Below are 23783 nucleotides of genomic sequence, written 5' to 3'. Positions count from 1 at the left end.
GTTTCTCTGAGTAGCTCTGGCTGTGCTCCAATATCCTCTATAGACCAAGCTTGACTCAAACTCAGAAGCAGAACTCCTTCTGCCTCCCTAGTGCTGCAAATAAAGGCCTATGCCACCACTGCCCAGGCTTTATCAACCTTCTTTGGCCTCTGCAAAGACACTGGTCCAGCAACTGCTCTTGGTATAAGCCAAAGACAAGAAAGCGTCATACTAAGCTAGACTTGACCAATGCATTTTCTAGTGAAAAGTTTCTTATCAATACTTTTGTTTCAGGTAGGGCCTGGTGTACCTTAAACTGTCCTTGAAATTGCTGTACAGTTAACAATGACCATGAGACCTCATTGCTTAGGAGCAGCAGTGGATCTTGATGAAGATGTGAGCCCATTTCCAAACACACATGTAAGACCTCCACTCTATAGTTTCACTCCAAGAGATACTATACACTTTGAGTCTCCAACTACAAGACAGTTGCATACATGCACTGCAGGCATTCACATGTAAAAATATTTAGGGAGAAAGACTGGAAAAAACATTATTTTTATTTTTCAACATGTTTTTTTTCTTTCATTTAAAGAACATATAATTCAACAATATGGAGAGAATAGTTTCCTTTGTTTTTTTTTTTTAAACAATCCCATTATATAAACTAGTGACATGAAACTACTACAGATAGGACTGCTTAATTTCCCCAAATATACTAACACACCTCTCAAATATACTAACACACCTCTTCCTTTCTATAAAGGCCTGAATGAATCAAGGGGAGAGAGGTGTTTTATGGAATGGTGTGGTGGTATCTACAATTGTACCGATCCTCCAACTCCTCAAAGTCTTCAAGAATCCACTGCCAGAGCCCCTCAGCAGATGGACCTGAATCTTGAGCATCCTCTGTACCTTGAGTGGATGCTACCATGGCTACTGAAGCTCCAGATCCTGCTATGCCAGTCTGGACTTCAACTGCTACTGATTGACTAGAGTCACCAGCCCTAACAGGGGCATGGTCATCAAGCAGGTATTCTTGCTGACTACACCTGGCACCATCACAGGCTTGATCACGATGGCTGAAGTTGAGCTTGACCATCCCTGGCTGCAGTTGAGGTTGGAAATGGAATCCTCACCAAATGTGCCTGAACCCATGGAGTCTCCATTGGCAGAAGCAATTACAGGTAAGGAACCAGGAAGATGGGTTGGCTCAGAAACAGCTTCAGAGCTTCCATTTCTTTCTGGAGGTGCTGCTGGGATATTCTTGAGATTCTTCCACTTGGACTTAGCCCGGGTGTTCTTGAACCAGATCTGAAAAACAAAGGAGACATCAAAGGAATACCTGTGTGCCCCCAACTTGTCACTAGGTGAAGCTTCTGGATTGAAAGGAATTTCTGCAGCAATACTGCATGAGTCCACAACAGAGAAGTCTGAAGGTCTAGATCCCTAAGGGATTGTAGTAAGATAGAATGAATATGATCTACACCAAAAGCCTAGAGAAGATTCAGTTAGTGTGTCCTGTATTGTACTATGAGCTCTGAGGTCTAGGTCTCTGAGACCCTACAGGATAATAATATTCATCCATATTCCTACCTGGGTTGAAGCAGAATGTGAGGTCCAGCTCTTGATGCATGTATATTCAACTTCCACAACTGTCCCTAACATTAAAGAGCACAGAGCTCAGGAGTCTGATAGGGGGAGGGGGGGTTGGATATTTTGGCTGTCAGAGACAGCGAAGAGAGGCATACCTGGATCTCATGTGCTGTCAAACCAATCAACAATGCCAGTCCCCCCCCCCTGCTCCTCCCGTTTTGGGTATGTGCACTTAGCCAAATATGTTTACAGCAGGTTCTTTTGCTCCCTGGTGTATACAGTGAGTATTTTCTGATGGTTCCTTGGAGCCCAGAGTCTCTTTTGTCGGTAACCATAATTAGGTGACAGTACCATAGGTCCCACAGGAACCTGGAAATTAGATCTCACTGAGGATCTTGAAGGTATCTGATGATGTGGATGCACTAAGAGGCTTCTCAGAATTGGTAAACCTGGACCCATTACAGGACCTCGTTGCATTTGGATACTTGATCTTCTTGATGGACCTTGGGACTCTTGCTGATGGAGGTCTCTTTCAAGGGCACTTAGAGGCAGAGACAGGTGGATTTCTGAGTTCGAGGCCAATCTGGCCTACAGAGTGAATTCCAGGACAGCCAGTGGCACTGAGAAAAATACTGTCTCAAAACAACAAACAAAAAAATTAAAAACCCCATACTTCAGCTATGCATCTTTTGTCATTGATCTCTAGAAGACTTTTAAAGGAACTAATATTGGATTTTTCCTGTCAAAATCTATTTCAGTATCTACTAGAACAATCATGTGATTTGTTTTTCTTTCAGTTTGTTGATGTGGTGGTTTGCCTTGGTGGATTTTGATATTTAGAAGCAGCTCCCTGTATCTGGTGGATGAAGACTACTTGATCATAGTGTATGATTTCTTTGATGTGTTCTTTGATTGGGGGACTTAGTATATTGTGGTGTATTTTTGCATCAATGTTCATAAGGGAAATTGATCTGAAACTTTCTTCATTAAATTGTTCTGTCGTGTAGGTATCAGGGTGACTGTCAACTCATAGAGAATTGGAAAACCTGGGCCCATTACAGGACCTGGTTGCATTTGGATAATTGATCTTCTTGATGGACCTTGGGAATCTTGTCAACAGAGGTAGCTTTCGGGGACTGAATGACTTGATTGCATTGGACAAGTTGGAGTCTCTAGGGGACTCACTTGGAAATGCAGATTCCTTGCAAGCTCTTGAGGCATTTGGGAACTGGTTTGTGTGGGTGCATTTGAAGACATTTGGAATCTTAAATGCAAGGACAGACCTTGGGACTTAGATGGGTTCTGATCTTATTGGAGTATGTTCTTAGAGGAGAACATGGAAAAAGGTAAAAATATCAGAAAAGTTCCAGAGACCACCCATCATGCCTACCCATCACAAGCTGTGGACTTATTATAGAGCAGGGATTATTCAGGGGCCACACTCTTTCTGACCACCTGCCAGTGCCTCCCATGCTTCTTAAGTATTCTCAACATTGCAATAAGCTTGCAAATAGCTCATGTGGTAATATGAGTCTGTCAGCCTAGGGAGGCTAGCAATTGAATGTCCTCCCCCAAAGTTTAAAAGTCCTAGAACCCTGGAGGGATTGAAGTGGGAGTAGGTGGGTGAGTGGGTGAGGGGAGCATAAGGTGGGGAGCAGTTTTTCAGAGTCAAAGGTGAGGAGGGGTGAAGAACTCCATGATGGAGGACCTGGATATGGGCTGAAATCAAGCAATTAGAAAGAGGAAGGGCTGGAGAGATGACTGAGTGTTTAAGACCTCTTCCAAAGGTCCTGAGTTCAATCCAAGGAACCACATGGTGGCTCATGACCATCTGTAAAGGAATCTGATTCCCTCTTCTGGTGTCCGAAGACAGCTACAATGTACTCACATACATAAAATAAATAAATCTTTTCTAAAAAAAGAAAAGGAAGAAAGAGGAAAAATTTAAAAAAAAAATCAACAAAACCAAGAGCTCAACCAGGTTGGCAAACCCTTAGCCAACTTAACTAAAAGACTCTCAGAGACACAGTATTTCTTTCAGTCTACTTTGTAATTTTTTCTTTTTTTTCTTTTCAGAAAATATTGAGGTTGATCTCACACAATCATACATAAATTCTCACCTAGATAAAGCCTTACAAGAACCTATTTAGTTAAATTTGCTTTCAATTTTGCGGTAAATTTAATCCTCAGTAGATGTGAAGAAAGCTTCACAGGACCCTTGGGATTCTCAGGAACTGAACCATCATCCAAAGAGCATGCATAAATAGGACCTAGCCTTCCTTGAACTTATGTAGCAGATGTTCAGGCTGATCTTCACAGGTTCTGGAGCAACTGGAGCAGGAGCTATCTCAAAAACTGTTGCATGTATATGGGATATCTACTTCTAGCTGCACTGCCTTGTATTGTGTCAGTGGAAGAACAAATGCTTAGCCTTACAGAGACTTGAAGTGCCTGATTGGGTGAGACTTCTCACCCACTCTGAAAAGAAGGGGCTGGGGGATGGGAGATGGCTGTGGGGATTGTGCATGTGGGTAAGGGGGTGCAAATAAATAATTTAACATTTTAAAGAGTCACAGTCGGATAGTGGTGGTACACACCTTTAATCCCAGCACTTGGGAGACAGAGGGAGGAGGTTTTCTGAGTTCAAGACCAGCCTGTACTACACTGTGAGGTCCATGACAGCCAGGGCCACACTGAGAAACCTTCTCTCAGAAAAACAACAACAAAAAAATCAGAGATCCTCTTCCATTCTTCTTGACTCTCTGACTCCAACCAAAAATTGAAGAGCCATAGAAGAGAAAACATCAAGTGACCTCTTCCCACTCTAATCTACACTAGAGCACTCGTGGTCAAATTAGACAAATCATGAGGCTCTTACATCTACCAAAGGCTGACCCTGGTATTGAAACTCTAATCCAAGGACTTGGCCTCAAGTGAATCTTCACCTTGGCCTTCCGATAGGCTCCTCTCTCATCCCCTCAGGTCCAGCAGACATTCCCACCCTGCGGCCACATTCAGTCTGCAGCCATACCTTTGGAAATGTGGTCAGGTACAAGACCATAAGCAATAGAAGCCAGTATATGTGGGCATTATCAGAACCCAGTTCTTCCACCACAACAAACCCTGAAATACCTTCAAAATCAGGAAGCTGACCTAAAATCCTATTTCATATTGATAATAAAGTGCTTTAAGGAGGATATAAATGACTCACTGAAAGAAATACAGGAAAACACAGGTCAACAGGTAGAAGCACTTAAAGAGGAAACAAATAAATCGCTTTTTTTTTTTTTTGAAACGGTGTCTTACATTGAAAGCCCAGGCTGGCCTTGAACCCTCAGATATTCTATTGCAGTCTCCTGAGTGCTAGGATTGCAAGGACATGCCATCATGCCTGGCTTTAAGCATTGTATCTCCTGTTTTCTATGAGTGCCTTTTTCTTTTTTATATATATAATTTTTATTTTCTATATTCTTTGTTTACATTCCAAAAGATTTCCCCTTTCCCAGATTCCTCCTCCCCATATGTCCCATAAACCTTCTCTCCACACATTCTACCTGCTTGTCACTGTACCAATACAAGATGATTTTTAGCATTGTTGCACTGTAGTACTGATTGAGGTCAGGGATAGTGCTTCCCCCAGTTCTTTTATTGTCGATAATAGTTTTGCTATTCTGGGTTTTATGCTATTCCAGATGAATTTGAGAATTGCTCTTTCAAACTTTATGAATAATTCAGTTGGAATTTTGATGGGCATTGCATTGAATCTGTAGATTGCTCTTGCATTGTGTCCATTTTTACTATATCAATCTTGCCTATCCAGGAGCATGGGAGATCTTTCCATCTTCTGAGGTCTTCTTTGATTTCTTTCTTCCGAAACATGAAGTTCTTGTCATACAGATCTTTCACATGTTTGATTAGAGTCACAACAAGGTATGAAATATTATTTGTGACTACTGTGAAAGGTGTCATTTCACTAATTTCTTTCTCAGCCTGTTTATCCTTGGAGCATAAGATTTGTTTGAGTTAATTTTATATCCAGCCACTTTGCTGAAGTTGTTTATCAGCTGTAGGAGATCTCTGGTGGAGTTTTGGGGGTCACTTAATTATACTATCATATCATCTGCAAATAGTGGTAGTTTGATTTCTTCCTGTCCAATTTGTATCCCTCTTACCGAATTGTGTTTTCTAATTGCTTTACTTAGAACTTCAAGTAATATACTGAATAAATATGGAGAGAGAGGGCAGGCTTGTCTAGTACTTGATATTAGTGCGATTGCTTCAATTTTCTCACCATTTAGTTTGATGTTGGCTACTGGTTTGCTTTTACTGTTTAGGTATGGGCCTGAAATTTCTGATCTTTATAACTGTGTGTTTTGAGCTTTACTAAAGTTTCTTTTATGAATGTGGGTGCCCTTGCAATTAGAGCATAGATGCTCAGAATGAGAGTTCTTCTTGGTAGATTATTCCTTTGATGTATATGAAGTGTCCTGTGTCTTTTTAAATAACTTTTGGATGAAAGTCAATTTTATCTGATATTAGAATTGCTGCCACGCCTTTTGTCCTGGAAACATTTGCTTGGAAATTTGTTTTCCAGCCTTTTTCTCTGAGGTAGTGTTTGTTTTTGATAACGATATGCGTTTCATGTATGCAGCAAAGTGCTGTGTCCTGTTTGCATAGCCAGACTTTTAGTCTATGTCTTTTTATTGGTAAATTGAGTCCATTGAGGTTAAGAGATATTAAGGTATAGTGATTGTTGCTCCCTGTTATTTTTGATGTAATTTTTATGTTTGAGTGGTTATCTTCTTTTGGATTTATTAAAAGAAGATTACTATCTTGCTTTTTCTTTTTTTTTTTAATCTTTTTTTATTGAGTATCTTCTTCACTTACATTGCCAATGGTAAAACCTTTCCCAATTTCCCCCCTCCCAAAAGTCCCCCTCCCCAATAATTCCCCACCCCTCCTCCCAGCTCCTGCCTCCTTGTATATGCCCCTTTACCCAACACACTCCCACCTACCCCCCCAACTCCCTCCCCTGTACATTTTCCTTTGTTGAGCCTCTATTGGGTCTTTACCTGACCAAAGACCACTCCTCCCACTGATGCCCAACAAGGCATTGCTCTGCCACATTTTTGGCTGGAACTATGTACACGCCTTCGTGGATGGTCAGTCCCTGGGAGTCTTGGGGTGCCTGGGTGTCCGAAGTCATTGTTCTTCCCATGGGGCTATATACTCTTTCAGCTCCTCCGGGCAACCCTCCAGATCCTCTGATGGGGACACCAAGATTATTCCAATAGTTGGGTGCTAGTTTCTGCCTCTGTATTTGTAAGGCTTGGGTGGGGCCCTATGGAGAGAGCCATGGCATGCTTCTTTTGGTACAAACTTCTCTTCATAGTGTCAGTGTTTGGTGACTGTCTATAGGATGAATCCCCTCCTGGGCACTTGCTGGGTGGCCTTTACTTCAGACTCTGCTCCACATATTGCCTGCCGTGTTGCTCCTGTGACAATTTTGTTCCCTTTCTCAGAGGAACCATAGCACCCTCACTTAAGTCCTCCTTCTTCTTGAGCTTCCTGTGCTGGGTGAATTATAAATTGTTTATTTTGAGCTTTTGGACTAGCATCTGCTTATTTGTGAATGAATACCATGTACGTTCTTTTGTGACTGGGTTACCTCGTTCAAGATGACACTTTCTAGTTCCATCCATTTGCCTAAGAATTTCATGAATTCATTGTTTTTGATAGCTGAATACTAATCCATTGTGTATATATACCACAATTCCTGTATCCATTTCTCTGTTGAGGGACATCTGGGTTCTTTCCAGCTTCTGGCTATTATAAATAAGACAGCTATGAACATAGTGGAGCATGTGTCCTTATTACATAAAGAGCACATTCTGAGTGGTATAGCTGGGTCCACAAGTAGTACTATGTCTAATTTTCTAAGGAATCGCCAAACTGATTTCCAGAGTGGTTTTACCAGCTTGCAATTCCACCAACAATGGAGAAGTGTTCCTCTTTCCCTGCATCCTCTCCAGCTACTGCTGTCCCCTGAGTTTGTCATCTTAGCCATTCTGACTGGTGTAAGGTGGAATCTCAGTGTGTTTTGATATGCATTTCCCTGATAACTAAGGATACTGAATATTTCTTTAGGTGCTTTAGAGCCATTGGAGTTTCCTCAGTTGAGTATTCCCCGTTAAGTTCTGTAACCTAAATAGGGTTGTTTGATTATCTGGAGACTAACTTCTTGCATTTTTGTATATGTTAGGGTTAATAAAGATCTTTTCCCAATGTGTTGGTTGAAGTTTTGTCCTATTGACTTTATTCTTTGCCTTACAGAAGATTTGCCGTTTTATGAGCTCCCATTTGTCGATTCTTGTTCTTAGAGTATAAGCTATTGGTTTTCTGTTCAGAAACTGTTCCCCTGTGCCCGTGTGTTCAAGTTTTGTCCCCACTTTCTGCTCTATAAGCTTCAGTGTGTCTGATTTTATGTATTGATCTTTGACCCACTTGGACTTGAACGTTGTACAAGGAGATAAGAATGGGTCAATTTGCATTTTTCTGCATGCAAACCTCCAGTGGATCTAGCCCATTTGTTTAAAATGCTGGCTTTTTTCCACTGGATGATTTTAGCTCCTTTGTCAAATATCAAGTGAATGTACATGTGTGGGTTATTTGCTCGGTCCTCAATCCTATTCCATTGCTCTTCCTGCCTGTCTGCATACTAATACTAAACAGTTTTTATAACTATCCTCTGTAGTAGAGTTGGAGGTCAGGGATGGTGATTCCCCTGCAATATCTTTTGTTGTGGGGAATAGTTATTGCTATCCTGTTTTTGTTGTTGTTGTTGTTGTTATTCCAGATGAATTTAAGAATTCCTCTTTCTAGATCTATGAAAAATTGATTTGGAATTCTGATTGCATTGATGGGGATTGCACTGAATCTGTCAAATGCTTTCAGCAAGATGGCCATTTTTACTATATTGATCCTGCGAATCTGTGAGCATTGCAGATCTTTCCATCTTCTTAGTATTTCTTCGATTTCTTTTTTTAGAGGCTTAAAGTTCTTGTCATATAGACCCTTCACTTTCTTCGCAGGGTCACACCTAGGTATGAAATATTACTTTGAACTATTTTGAAAGATGTCATTTCCATAAATTCTTTCTCTTCTTGTTTATCCTTTCAGTAGAAGAAGCCTAATGATTTGCTTGAGTTAATTTTATATCCAACAACTTTGCTGAAGTTTTTTTTTATCAGCTTTAGGAATTCTTTGTTGGAAAGCTTGGGGTCATTTAAGCTTTCATCTGCACATAGTGATAGTTTGACTTCTTCCTTTCCAATATGTATTCCTTTGACCTCTTTTTGCTGCCTGATTGCTCTGTCTAGGACGTCAAGTACTATATTGAATAGAGAGAGAGAGAGTGGGCAGCCTTGTTTGGTCCCTGATTTTAGGGGGATTGACTCAAGTTTCTCTCCATTTAGTTTGATGTTGCCTACCAGTTTGCAGAATATTTCTTTCACTGTGTTTAGGTATGGGCCTTGGATTCCCAATCTCTCGAAGACTTTTATCATGAAGGGATGCTGAATTTTGTCAAAAGCTTTTCAGCATCTAATGAATTGACCATGTGGGTATTTTTTCCTTTAATTTGTTTATGTAGTGAATTATATTGACAGATTTCTGTATATTGAACCATCCATGCATCCCCTGGATGAAGCCTACCTGATTGTGGTGAATTACAGTTCTGACGCATGCTTGGATTCAGTTGGCCAGGATTTTGTTCAGTATTTTTGCATCAATGTTCATGAGGGAGATTGGTCTGAAGTTCTCTTTCCTTGTTTGGCCTTCTCACTGACCACCACATCTGTAAGATCAAGAGACCGAAGGTCCCTGAGTTGAAGGATGCTCAGTTACAGATATATTGTCAAAAGATGGGACTATGGTTACCATCACAATCATTGCTGCTTTTATCTTTGAACATATTATTAAACAGATGGCTCCCAGCATTATGAAAAGCCTGATGGTTCACTACACTCCTGAACTTTAAATACCTTGTACAGCGCATCACATCACAGCTGAATGTTTCCAGCTTTCCTCTTTGGCTACTTCTCTATTTCTCACATGATGCTTTCCTGGAGCTGGAGAGAATATGATGCTTGGAGACCTTTCTATTTTCTATCATAGCCAGGAACTTCACTCTATCAGATATCAGCTTGAGATTTTAAGATAGGAGTGTAGACTTAGCATGGTTTTAAAGATGTAAAACGCTCAAAAGATTTACTGACATTCCTAGACTTTGTTCTTTACTGGGAACCTGATGTTTTTATATAAGCCATGGTCAATCGGATAAATGGTGTAGGCTTAGCTGTCCCTGAGAACTGGTCAGCTTTCTCCTAGAACAAAGCATGGTGTTAGTCATGTGCTTCAGTTCTGTGGAATACTTTGATTTTAGTACATCAGCATAGTACATTTAGAATGATTGCATTTGAAAGTTATTTTTTAAGTTTTCCCTGCGTGAGTATGTAAAATCCAACTAATCAACTCTGTTTTCATTCCACAATGCATTATACAGTTGTGTGTGCATTGCAAGAGACTGTAATGATGGTCATTAAATCTTAATGACCTTCACGTAATATGCTTCAATTGTCACCCTAAATATACATAGCATTTAGTATAAAAGCCAAAATAGAATTATTGCTCCCTTCTGAAACATGAAATATTACCTCTCTATTAAACTGTTATATGCTAGCTCTCAGCATCTTAATGGTAAAGCTAAGCTTCCTAGTCATATCATTCTAGTCACTGCACAAAGAAAATGCCTAAGAGCTGCCCTATTGCTTTCTGAGAAAACAAAGTGCTGTATATTTCACGTATAAGTTGTTATACTCAATAACTTTTTTAGTTTCTTATTTACTTATAGAATAATTAGGTAATATCTAAATTAGTGTTTGAATCTTAATATTACATAACTTTAGCTAAGTTGGCATGGTTTTAGAAAGTTTCCCTAGTCATCTTAATTTGCCCCATTTTCTGACTCCTCCCTGTAAACACAAACAGCAAGGACACTTTATCCTGATTGTTTTCTTTCTTAATTAGTTAATCTCTTATTCAGTTATAATATGTGATACTATCATAATAAATGTAAAAAAACGTTAAAACATATTAGGAGAAAACTTTATCTAATGTGTTGGGTGAAGAACTATAGGTCAGTGTGACATATGCCATAGTGACTGGAATGTAAATGGATAATATAACTTAATAAAATAATTTTCAGGAACTGTTTCTCCTTTTATTTCATGAGAATATGATCTAACAATGAAGAATGAATATTTACAGTTACTTTGAAACAACCCCTCTATATACCCAGAGGATTCCCCACCATGTAATAATGATACATGCTCTACTATGTTCATAGCAGCCCTATTTATAATTGCCAGATGCTGGAAAGAACCCAGATATCCCTCAACAGAAGAGTGGATGCAAAAAATGTGGTATATCTACACAATGGAGTACTATTCAGCCATTAGAAACAATGAATTCATGAAATTCTTAGGCAAATGGATGGAGCTAGAGAACATCATACTAAGTGAGGTAACCCAGACTCAAAAGGTAAATCATGGTATGCCCTCACTAATAAGTGGATATTAACCTAGAAAACTGGAATACCCAAAACATAATCCACACATCAACTGAGGTACAAGAAGAACGGAGGAGTGGTCCCTTGTTCTAAAAAGACTGAGTGAAGCAGTATAGAGCAAAATCAGAACAGGGAAGTGGGAAGAGTTGGGTGGGAAAACAGGGGGAGGGAAGGGGACTGATGGGACTTCCGGGGAGTGGGGGTCCAGAAAAGGGGAAATCATTTGAAATGTAAATAAATATATCAATAAATTAAAAAAAAGAATTAGTGGAGAGCATGTGTCATTTGCTTAATGATATTTATCCTATTACCACTTGCTCTTGTTGGCTTTCCTATGATATAGCTTTCTTGATTTGTTTTTTTGTTTTTGTTTTCTTTTTGGTTTTGTTTTTTGTTTTTTGTTTTTGTTGTTGTTGTTTTGGGTTTTTGAAAAAGGTTTCTCTGTGTAGCCCTGGCTGTCCTAGAACTCACTCTGTACACCAGGCCGGCCTCAAATGGAGAAATCTGCCCACCTCAATGTCCCAAGTGCAGGGATTAAAGGCATCCCCAACCACTGCCCAGCAGATATGTTTAAATAAATAACTCTCTCTTCTCTCTCTCTGTGTGTGTCTCTCTCTCTCACTCTCTCTCTCTTTCTCTCTCTCTCTCTCTTTCTCTCTTTCTCTCTCTCTCTCTCTCTCTCTCTCTCTCTCTCTCTCTCTCTCACACACACACACACACACACACGAGAGTTGGTTTATGTAGTGGATTACATTGAAAGATTTCCATATATTGAACCACCCCTGCATCGCTGGGATGAAGCCTATTTGATCCTGGTGAATTACTGTTTTGATGTGTTCTTGGATTCGGTCAGCAAGAATTTTATTGAGTAGTTTTGCATCAATGTTCTTAAAGGAAATTCGTCTGGAGTTCTCTTTCATGGTTTGGTCTTTGTTTCGTTTGTGTATAAGCATTACTATGGCTTCATATAATGAATTGTGAAGTATACCTCAGGTTTCTGATTTGTGGAATAGTTTGAAAAGTATCTGTAGTAGGTCTTCTTTGAAGATCTGATAGAATTCCCCACAAACACATCTGGTCCTGTGCTTTTGTTGTTGTTGTTGTTTTTGGTGGTGGTGGTGTTGGTGATGGTGGTGTTTTTGGAAGACTGTTAATAACTGACTCTATTTCCTCCGGTGTTATGGGATTATTTTGATGGTTTATCTGATCATGTTTTAACATTGGCACCTGGCATGTGTCTACAAAATTGTCCATTTCATCCAGATTTTCCAATTTTGTTGAGTATAAGCTTTTTTTGTAGGATCTGATGATTTTTGGAATTTCTGCTGTTTCTGCTGTTATATCTCCCTTTTCATTAACGATTTTATTAATTTGTGTGGTTCCTCTATTCCTTCTGGTTAGTCTGCTAAGTGTTTATCTATCTTGTTCATTTTCTCAAAGAACCAACTCCTGGTTTTGTTGATTCTTTGTATAATTCTTTTTGTTTCTATTTGGTATATTTTGGCCTTGAATTTGTTTATTCCCTGCTGTGTATTCCTCTTGGATGTATTTGTTTCATTTGGTTGTACAGCTTTCAAATGTTCTGTCAAGCTGCTAATGTAAGCTCTTTCCATTTCCTTGTTGGAGGCATTTAACTATATGAGTTTTTCTCTTAGCACATATGACTATTGACAGCTTTTCAGGATTTCTAGTTGCAACTGCTTTAAGAGGAGAATCTTCTAGAAATGTTATTGTTCATTGTTTACAGGCTTTTACTGCTAAGGGACTGCCTAAAGTTGGCAAGACAGATAATGGGCCTGCTTATACTGGAAACAGCTTTGAACAATTTTGCAAGGAATTTGGAATTGAAAATAAAACTGAAATTCCTCATGATCCAATGAGACTAGGAATTGTTGAATGTATCTGAAAAATTAGCGTTAGAAAACAAAAAAGGGGGAGTTTTAACCTCCAAGGTCACCAAAAGCACATCTCGCTTTTGCATTATTTGTTTTAATTTTTTGTAAACTGATGCTAAAGGTCAGTCTGCAGTAGATCACCGCTGGCATCCAGACACTTCCAGATCATATACCATGGTTAAATGTTGAGATCCTTTAACTAATACTTTGGAATGGTCCCAACCCTATTTTAATACGGGAATGAGATCCTGTTTGTGGTTTTTCAAATAAAGGAACTGGAGATCAATGACTACTGAAAAGATTGTTTCGCCAAGTGGCCACAGATCCTGAGCCTTCTAATGATTATGATACTAATGATGAAGGCATCTCAGAATCCCTATGAGCCATCTAAATTAACCTGAAGTGTAGTCTTCACCCTTACTGGATAGCAGGTGTTTTCTATCAATTCTCAAATCCACCCTCCTTACACCAGGAGGCTTGATCTTGTTTGGATCTTTGTCAGCTCCAAGTTTAGGCACTTAACTAAGCTATTACCCCTTGGAGGTTCACTTGAGTATGATGGAAAAGAGTCCTGCTCCCCAAATCCTTGGTCATGTGAAGGTTTTATCTGAAAGGTGGGATGTAGACATCCAGTGCTTAGAGACCATTTAAGCATTTGTTCTTTTCACATGTGTCCTTGAGATGGCAGGACTAGATCCCATGGTCATAGTTGGGGAGGTGCAGAAGATTTTTTCTGTGCTGTTTGGAAATGTGAGACCACAAGGAATGTTTATTGGAAGCCCCAAAGAGATTTAATTACAGTAGCTAGGATTTCAACAGGTCCAGGCCTATCTAGTTCTAGTTATAATGGCAATGGACATTGTTTCTTCGGGGTTTTAGTTGTGCCAAAGCTGCGCTGTCTGGATCCTGGACAGGAGTAGCATCCTCTGTTAGTTTTCTCTGTAATCCTATTCCAGTGTCCGGAAAAAATGTTAGAGAAGGCTGGATTAAAGGAAGGACTTGAAAACTTTGGCTTTATAAGGAATATTATGATTATGGATTACTTTTTTGTTTGTTTGTTTGTTTGTTTGTTTGTGACAGGGATTTTCTGTGTAGCCATGGCTGTCCTGGAACTCACTCTGCAGAGCAGGTTGTCCTCCAACTCAGAAATCTGCCTTCCTCTGCCTCCCAATGACTGGGATTAAATGAGTGTGCCAGGATGGATGACATTTTACCAAAATTGTGACTTTGACATTTTCTGTAGGACCTACTAAGATCATAAATAAGCCCAAAAGAAGAAACTATAAAGATAAAAAGAAAAAAATAGTGCTAAAAGGAATAGGAGTAATACTGCTTTCTTATTTTCTTCTCCGGTATCTGGTATTCTTCAGAGTCCTACTGTTAACACCACTACTTTTTCTATATCTGCTATTCCCCTTACAGAATTAGTGGAGAGCATGTGTCATTTGCTTAATGATATTTATCCTATTACCACTCGCTCTTGTTGGCTTTCCTATGATATAGCTCCTCCTTATTTGTTTTTTGTTTGTTTTCTTTTTGATTTTGTTTTTTGTTTATGTTGTAGTTGTTTTGGATTTTTGAAACAGGGTTTCTCTGTGTAGCCCTGGCTGTCCTGGAACTCACTCTGTAAACCAGGCTGGCCTCAAACGGAGAAATCTGCCCACCTCAGTGTCCCAAGTGCAGGGCTTAAAGGCATCCCAAACCACTGTCCAGCATAGACGTTTGAATAAATAACTCTCTCCTCTCTCTCTCTCTCTCTCTCTCTCTCTCTCTCTCTCTCTCTCTCTCTCTCTCTCTCTCTCTTTCCCTCTCTCTCTCTCTCTCTCACACACACACACACACACTCACTCACTCACACAAACACAGTAGATTCCCTTAAAGCCAACTGCACTAGAACTGACCATGGTACAAAGAGTAGGATACATTTGTTATACTCAGTGTTTGATAATTTCTAAGTAAGCCATGGGGCCAGGTAGTGATGGCTCAAGCCTTTAATCCCAGCACTTGGGAGACAGAGACAGGTGGATTTCTGAGTTCGAGGCCAGCTTGGTCTTCAGAGTGAGTTCCAGGACAGCCAGGGCTACACAGAAAAACCCTCTCTCAAAAAAATGAAAAAGAAAAGAGGGCTGCTAAGATGGTATAGGTCTTGCTTCAAAGCCTGATGATCAGTTACCATAAGTAAGCCCCATAAAACAGAAGGTTCCCCAACGTAAACTTTGGTGTCAAAAAGAAGGAAAAGAAGCACCTGGACATGGAGTTCCAGGTGATAGTGTGTTCCACGTGGCTTGAATGCACTGTCACAGCAAAAAGTAAGACAAGGTAACATTTTATTTATATGGAAATTACACATCTAGAAGAAATGTCAAGGATTCACACACATATGATTTAATACTATTATGCTTAATACTCATGAGAGTAATTAAGCATCAGTTGCCACTCTTGTAGAGGAACTGACTTTAGTCCCAGGCATACAGAAATTGGCTCACAACTGCCTATAATACTGTCGTGGGCGATCCTACACTCCTCTGTCCTGCCAAGTACCAGGTATGTCCATGCATGGATTGAGGCATTACATGTGTCTTAGTCAGCGTTTCTATTCCTGCACAGATATCATGACCAAGAAGCAAGTTAGGGAGGAAAGGATTTATTCTGCTTAAACTTCCACATTGCTGTTGCTCACCAAAGGAAGTCAGGAATGGAACTCAAGTAGGTCAAGAAACAGGAGCTGATGCAGAATCCGTGGGGCCATGTTACTTATTGGCTTGCTTCCCCAAGCTTGCTCAGCCTGCTCTCTTGTAGATCCCAAGAATACCAGCCCAGCGATGGTACCACCCACAAGGAGCCCTCTTCCCTTGATCACTAATTGAGAAAATACCCCACAGCTGAATCTCATGGAGGCATTTCCCCAACTGAAGCTCCTTTCTCTGTGAAAGGATGTGTCAAGTTCACACACTAAACCATCCAGTACAACATGTAAAAATAAATTAAGGCTGGGCATTATAACAGAGCCTTTTAATCCTACTACCTGCAAGGCAAATGGATGAGGATCTCCATTTGTGGAAGGCAGTCTTGTTTACATAAGCACTTCCAGGAGAGTTAGAACTACATACAAAGGCCCTATGTTAAGAAATCAAAAATAATGCCAGGAGGTGGTGGCACGTGACTTTAATCCCAGCACTTGGGAGCCAGAGGCAGAGAGATTTCTTAATTCAAGGCCAGCCTGGTCTAGAGATTGATTGCCAGGATAGCCAGTGTTACACAGAGAAACCCTGTCTCAAAAAAACAAAAAAAAAATCCAAATTAAAATAAGATGAATAAATCTTTGTAATTGAAAAACAAAACAACTGTCATTGTACTAGCTGTTCTGCCAAGAGTAATTATAAAAATTCCTTTCAGAAAATAATTAACACTATTTTACCTACAATCTGATTTAATAATACCTAATGAATATTCACTTTGTGTGACATCATCACCCTTCATATCACTGGCTATTCTGGAATAGTCTCAAACTCACTTGAGTTTGACTCTGCCTCCAAATACTGAGGATAAAGGCATGTAACACCACTCCTGGATTAATTTTTCTAAACAGGCTTTGGGAACAACGAACAGGCTGCCCTGGAGATTAGAATCCTTCCATCATAATTCATGGCATTAAAAGTGAGCCCTTCCAGCCTGATGGGGGTGGTGCACTCCCTTATTCCTAAAACTTGGAAGGCAGAGGCAGGCAGATTTCTCAGTTCCAGGCCAGTCTGGTCTAAAGACTGAGTTCCAGGACAGCCAGAGCTACACAGAGAAAAACTGTCTCAGAAAACAACAACAACAAAAGTGAGCCCTACCACACCCAACTTAATTCATTTTCTACAAGTTCATTTGCATTTTATTCAGTTTTCTGTGAGTGTGCATGTCTCATGTGTGGGGGTCCGTGTGCCTCAAAAAGGGATTCAGAGCCCCTGCATCTGGAGTTATGGCATATATGGGATTCCAGACCAATTAGGAACCAAATTCCAAGAGTCAAGATCAACAAGCAATCTTTTCTTTTGTTGTAAATGTAGGTGTTTACATGCATATGTGTCAGTAATAAGTAAGCATGCCTGGAAATCTACACACAGAAGGAAGACTAAGACTCCAAAGAAATACCACTCCCAATCGATGGTTCTGAGCCACCTAGAGTAGGCGGTGAAATAAACCAGGCTTCCTGATAAAGCAACTATTGCTCTGAATCACTGAGCCATCACTGCATCCCCACAATAAGTAACCCTCAGTTAAATCCAGCTCTAGTCCCAGAATGCTTAGAGTTTTGATATTTTGCAATAGTATGTAATGGAAGAGGTCACATTAAATAAAATTCAAGTAAGATATGGTGATGCACTCCTTAAGCCCAATACTTGGGACACCAAAGCAGGTAGATCTCTGTGAGTTCCAGACCAGCCTTGACTATAGAGTAAGTCAGAGGACTACCATGGCTTTTACAAAAAAAAAACTGTCTCAAATAAAGGAGAAAAATCAAACTGTACTCAAGAAAGCACTTTTATTTAAAGAAAAATAAACTGCACATTCATTATGAAAAGAAACAGAGTAACAAACTCATTTGGCACACACCAATAAAATCAGCACAGTGGATGCTGGAGAAGAGTGTCAAAGAGGGGGACGAGCCCTCTTGGGAGCTCTCAGAGACTCCATGGCCAACCAAAGACCACACACACACACACACACACACACACACACACACACAGGGTTTGAACTTAGGCCCTCATAATATATGTAGCAGATGTACACCTCAGACTTCATGTGGGTCCCCCAATAACTAGAAAGGAAGTTATTGGCTGGCCTCAGCAGGATAGGATGCACCTAATCCTGCAGAGACTTGATGCATTAGCTTCGAGGTAGACACATGGGGGAACCCTATGAGAGAAAGGGTATAGAAGAGGGACTGTGAGGAGGAGTTGAGGGGGAGGTAGTGTTCAGAACATAAGATGGATATATTCATTAATGGGAAACACTGCCTAGCCAAAGATGAAGGAGAAATTGAGGCAATGGCCAATCAATTGTCAGCACAAATTGTAAACCATTGTATGGCCAAGAACCAATCCCTGAAACTATTAATGATACTCTGTTATGTTTGTACATAGGAACCTTGCAAACTATGCTATAATCATTGTTATACTCCTGGGGAACTGGCTAGCCCAATTGTAATCCAGTGCCTCTCATTCAGCAACCAATAAGAATAAATTCAATTAAAAATAAAAAAGGAAACTGGTGGTTAACCTAAAATGCTACCTCCTTTTGGGCCTTGGGCAGCTTGGATATATAACAGGGCTTCACATCAGAGACTTTCATTAAGGGCAGAAGTGCTGCACGTCTTTAATCCCAGCACTTGGGAAGCAGAGGCAGGTGGATTTCTGAGTTCGAGGCCACCCTGTCTAATGAGTGATTTCCAGGACAGCCAGGGCTGCACAGAGAAACCCTCTCTTATAAAACCAAGAGAGAAAGAGAGAGAGAGAGAGAGAGAGAGAGAGAGAGAGAGAGAGAGAGAGAGAGAGAGAGAGAGAGAGTCAGAGAGAGAGAGAGGGACTTTCATAGGTCTGAGCAAAGGAGATTGATTCTGTGTCTGAGACCATACTTGAGCTAGGAGGAGAAAAGTTGCGATGTTCCTTCCCATGTGGAAAATATGGGTTCTGAGTCTGGACACATGGGCTTTGGATTCGTGGAAAGTGAGAACTAAGAACAAACTGTCCCTGGGACAAGATATCCTCAAAGGCAGAGATTAGCAGAAAGACATGGCAATTTTGAGTAGGAGTCAAGCACAGGTATCCTGGCCTTGTATCTTCATTTATACCATACTCCTTTTCCTCTGCTTCCTTTGCTTCCTAGACCTTGTATTCTTTAGGTAGATCTCACAGGCTTCATCAGTTTTGAAGAAGATGGCCATCTGGTCTAGGGAATTACTAAAGGGGCTAGGTTCAGGAATAGGGTTCATACCTGATGGTACATGACAGAGGGAGAAGGTGGATTCTGGCATTTGGGTAATATTTGAAGGTCTGAGTCAAGGAGGAAAGTTTAAACTCGAGGGTCTCTCATAGAGAGAATCTGGATTGGCTGACACATCAAGTCAACAAGGAACATTGGAATGTCCAGACCTATCACTAGATAGGTGCCCTGTTTTCCTGGGTAGTTCTCTACATGTCTGCCTCTGATGCTCCTCAATAATGTGGCTTTTGCTGAAACACACTTGTTCCAAGGACTGACCAATGAGGGAGAAGCTGGATTCCTGATGGTGGTATTTCCTCGATGGCCTAAACTGAGGAGGAGAGCTGATATCCAAATGTCTCTGGTGCACAGAACCACTACTGGTAGCAGAAACAGGAACTTTACCACCTTTGGGGTAGGGAGGCCTATAGTGAAGTCCACTTCCAGTCTTCCCAAGCAGTGGTTGACCCTTCTTCTGAATTTCGCTGGCTCGTCTATTCTTGAAATACATCTGGACTTAAAAAGGAAATGTTGTTATACTCTATTGAGTCTCTTTTTGACGACTTTGAGTCTCTTTTTGAGTCTCTTCTTTACATAAAGAATAATTAGGTAATATCTAAATTATCGTTTGAATCCTAACATTATGTAACTTTAGCTAAGTTGGCATGGTTTTAGAATGTTTCCCTAGTCATCTTAATTTGTTCCATTTTCTGACTCCTTCCTGTAAACAAAAATGGCAGGGACACTTTATCCTGATTTTTTCTTTCTTAATTAGTTAATCTCCTATTCTATTATAGTATGTGATACTATCTATCGTAATAAATGTAAAAAAAAAGTTAAAAAATATTACGGGAAAATTCTATCTAATGTGTTGGGTGAAGAACTATAGGTCAGTGGGAGATATGCTATAGTGACTGGAATGTAAATGGATAATATAATGTAATAAAATAATTTTCAGGAACGATTTCTCCTTTTATTTAATGAGAACATAATCTAACAATGAAGAATGAATACTTACAGTTGCTTTGAAACAACCCCTTTATATAAACCACAGTGGTACACAACGTCTACAGATAGGCCTGGTTAATTCCCACAAATACTGACATGAAGGGTGTACATAAAACACTTTTTCATGACTATAAATGTCTGGAATGGTCAAGGAGCTGAGAGATGTAACTTGATTTGGGGTGTAATCCAGAGTAAGTCAGTCCTCGGATTTGTCAAAGTCGTCAAGGATTCTTTGCCAGAGTTCCTCTGCAGATGGACCTGAACCTTGAGCCTCCTCTGGGCAATGGGTGGCAGCTTCTAGGACATCTGTAGATTCAGTCACTGCTAGATCAGTCTGGGCTTCAACTGCTGCTGATTGACCAGAATCCCAAGCTGTAATGGGAGCATGGCCAACAAGCAGATCTTCTTGCTGACTAAACCTGTCTGCATCACTGGCCTGATAATGATGCAGAGAAGATTCCTGGATGTAGTGGAGTTTGGGAATGGAATCTTCACCAAATGTGCCTGAACACATGGGCTCTCCATCCTCAGCAGCAACAAGAGGTATGGAACCAGGAAAGTGAGTTGATTCAAAAACAGCTTTAGAACTTCCATTGGTCTCTGGCAGAGCTTCTGTAATATTCTGGAGAGTCATCCGCTTGTACTTAGCTCGGCTGTTCTTAAACCAGATCTGGAAAAGAAAGAAGACATCAGAAGAATGCCTGTTGTCCCCTAACAGGACCACAAGGTGAAGATTTTGGATAAAAGGTGTTTGTATAGTAATGATTCACATGTCAAAAACAAAGAAGCAGGAAACTCAGGATGACTAAGATATTATAATAAGGTAGATTGTGTATGACCAGACAACATAAGACTGGCGAGATTGAGCCAGTGTGTCCTGTGTTTTAGCAGGAGCTCTGATGATTAGGTTTCTGAGACCCTGCATGGAAACAATGCTATTCTATATTGCTACCAGATTGATAAAAATTTGGGTCCCAGCATTTGATTCAAAAATATCCACCACCTAAAACTGTCATCACTGCCCTAAGCATTTAAGAACAAAATTAAAGTTCCTGATGGGAAAGTGTAGATTTTTGCTGTTGGATTGAGGGAAAAGAGAGAGGCAGACCTTGATGTCCATCGATGTCACACCAACTAACTCTGCCAGCTCCACACATTGATCCTGGTTTGGGTACTGACACTTCTCAAAATGTTCTTGCAGCAGGTGCTTTTGTTTTTTGGAGTACACAATGCATTCCTTCCACCCCTTTCTTGAAGTCACAGGGCCAGATTGATGGTCACCATATTTCTCTGACAGTACCACAGATCCTATGAGAACATGGAAACAAGATTTCACTTATATATCTGATAACTTGGATGCCCTGAGGGTTTTTTCAAAGTAGGTAAACCTGGATCTAGTTGCATTTGGATACCTGATTTTCTTAATGGTCCTTGGAACTCTTGCTGATGTAGGTCCCTTTCAGGGACTGAAAGACTTGATTGCATTGGACTTGTTGGGGTCAATATGGGACTGTGATGCATTTGAAAGGGTAAGTTCCTTGCCGTCTCTTGAAGCCTTTGGGGTCTGGTTTCTATGGGTGCACTTGAAGGCATTTGGAATTTTGGAGACAAGGAGGGAACTTCGGCCATATGTGTGTCCCGAACCTATTGGGATACGTTCCCTTACTGGAGAATCTGGTCAAAGGAAACACATGAGAAAATGTACAGAGAGTACCGATTTACCCATCCTGCCTACCCAGCATTTGGTTTGGACTGTTACAGAGCAGGAATCAGACAGGAGCTTCATTCTTTCTGAACAACTGCCTCTGTTTCCAAATCTTACAAGTATTCTCAGTATTGAAATAAACATGTACTTAGCTCCAGTATTAACAAGAGGGTGCCAGTCCAGGTAGGCTGGCAATTCAATGTTCATTTCCAATGTTTAAATTTTCCATATCCTACCCTTCTGGCTGTCAAATTTTGTTGGGACAGACTACTAGCTAGTCTGCCTCTGCCCATGAAAATAAAAAACTGAAGGCTTCACAGGATTTCTGTGGCATGTAGGGCAACTGACACCACAGTAAAATCACAACCCAGGAATTCTGCAAACAGGGCAACTGGACCACTGACACCAAAGACTGAAGACCTCCCAGGGGCACTGCAGCATGCAAAGAAATTGAATCAACAGTCTGAAAGCCTCCCTGGAGTTCTTCTGCATGCAGGGAAACAAAACCCACAGTACTTATGCTTCCCTGGTGAACAGCTAAACATAGGGCAACAGCTTGACTAATCCTCTCAAAACTCAACAGTATGAAGGCATCCCAGTAGACGTGTCACAGCCAGGGCAACATATCTCCAGCTTCTCTGCCCCTCTACAGAACCCACAATTCAAAGGTCTTCAAGAAGGCCTACCTGAAGACACACTGCCACCACGGCAAAAATTCATCAGTGTACATGCCCCTCTGAAGATCCCACAGGAAGTTTGCCACATACAAGGCAATTGGCCTACCATGAGCCCTGAGTCAACCTAGGGACAAAAAAAGGCAACGCCCAAACAGAAACACCCCAACCAGGAAAGACTCCCTATAACCATATGGCAAGAGGCAAGAGTAATACCATGAGAAACAGAAGCCAGTAAACTTTGGCATTATCAGAAACTACTTCTCCCACCACAGCAAGCCCTGAATAGACAAATGAACTTGAAAGTCAGGAAGATGACCTAAAATCTTATCTCCTTAAGATAATAGAATCCTTTTAAAGGGATATAAATAACTAACATAAAGAAATATAAGAAAACAAAGGTGAGCAGGTAGAAGCACTTAGAGAGGAAACACATAAATCCCATAAGCAATACAGAAAATACAATCAAAGAAGTGAAAGTTTTTATTAAAGCAGTCCGAGACCTAGAATTGGAAGTAGATATAACAAGGACAAATATAGGCAACCCTGGAAATTGAAAACCAAGGAATGAGATCTGGAATAATTAATCATTACCAGGAGAATGCAAGAGATAGAAGAAAGAAAGCAGTAGTCTCAAATAACCTGGACCCCCCCAAGATCTCTCAGAAACTAGGAAACTACCATTTAAGCATACACCAGCTGATATGAGGCCCCCAACACATACTCAGCAGAACACTGTGGGACTGTACTCCCTCAGAGAAGATGTACCTAACCCTAAAGAGACTTGAGGCCCCAAGTGGGCAGGGAGTTCTTGCAGGTAGGGGGTGGAGTGAGGACAATCTCCCAGAGAAGGAAACTAGACTTATGGGATGTGGAACATTCAGTGGGTGGACCAGAAGGGGGATATAATCTAGACTGCATATACCCAAAGGATTCCCCGGCATGCAATAAAGACACATGCTCCATTATGTTCATAGCAGCCTTATTTATAATAGCCAGAAGCTGGAAAGAACCCAGATGCCCCTCAAAGGAGGAATGGATACAGAAAATGTGGTATATTTACACAATGGAATACTACTCAGCAATTAGAAACAATGAATTCACAAAATTTTTAGGCAAATAGTTTGATCTGGAAAATATCATCCTAAGTGAGGTAATCCAGACACAAAAGAATACACATGGAATGCAATCTCTGATAAGTGGATATTAATTAGCCCAGAAGCCCTGAATACCCAAGGCACAAATTGCATTACAAATGACTCCCATGAAGAAGTATGGAGAAGGTCCTGTTCCTGAAAAGGATTGATCTAGCAGTGGAGGGGAATATAAGT

The 23783-nt window shown here is 40.5% G+C and overlaps 1 protein-coding gene and 1 pseudogene across 1 annotated transcript; both read right to left on the bottom strand.

Moving 5' to 3' along the window:
- Positions 1-775: 775 nt before the first annotated feature.
- LOC127669024 (uncharacterized) lies at positions 776-19576 on the bottom strand (annotated as a pseudogene).
- Positions 19577-20269: 693 nt separating this feature from the next.
- LOC127683568 (uncharacterized) lies at positions 20270-21702 on the bottom strand. The gene is given in 3 exon segments (XM_052180911.1): positions 20270-20743; positions 21182-21411; positions 21414-21702. Coding segments are annotated over 3 exon segments (993 nt in total).
- Between the last annotated feature and the right edge of the window lie 2081 nt (positions 21703-23783).

Source organism: Apodemus sylvaticus, chromosome 1 (assembly GCF_947179515.1).
Source record: "Apodemus sylvaticus chromosome 1, mApoSyl1.1, whole genome shotgun sequence".
Lineage (NCBI taxonomy): Eukaryota > Metazoa > Chordata > Mammalia > Rodentia > Muridae > Apodemus > Apodemus sylvaticus.
This window is presented reverse-complemented; position numbering and strand designations above follow the sequence as displayed.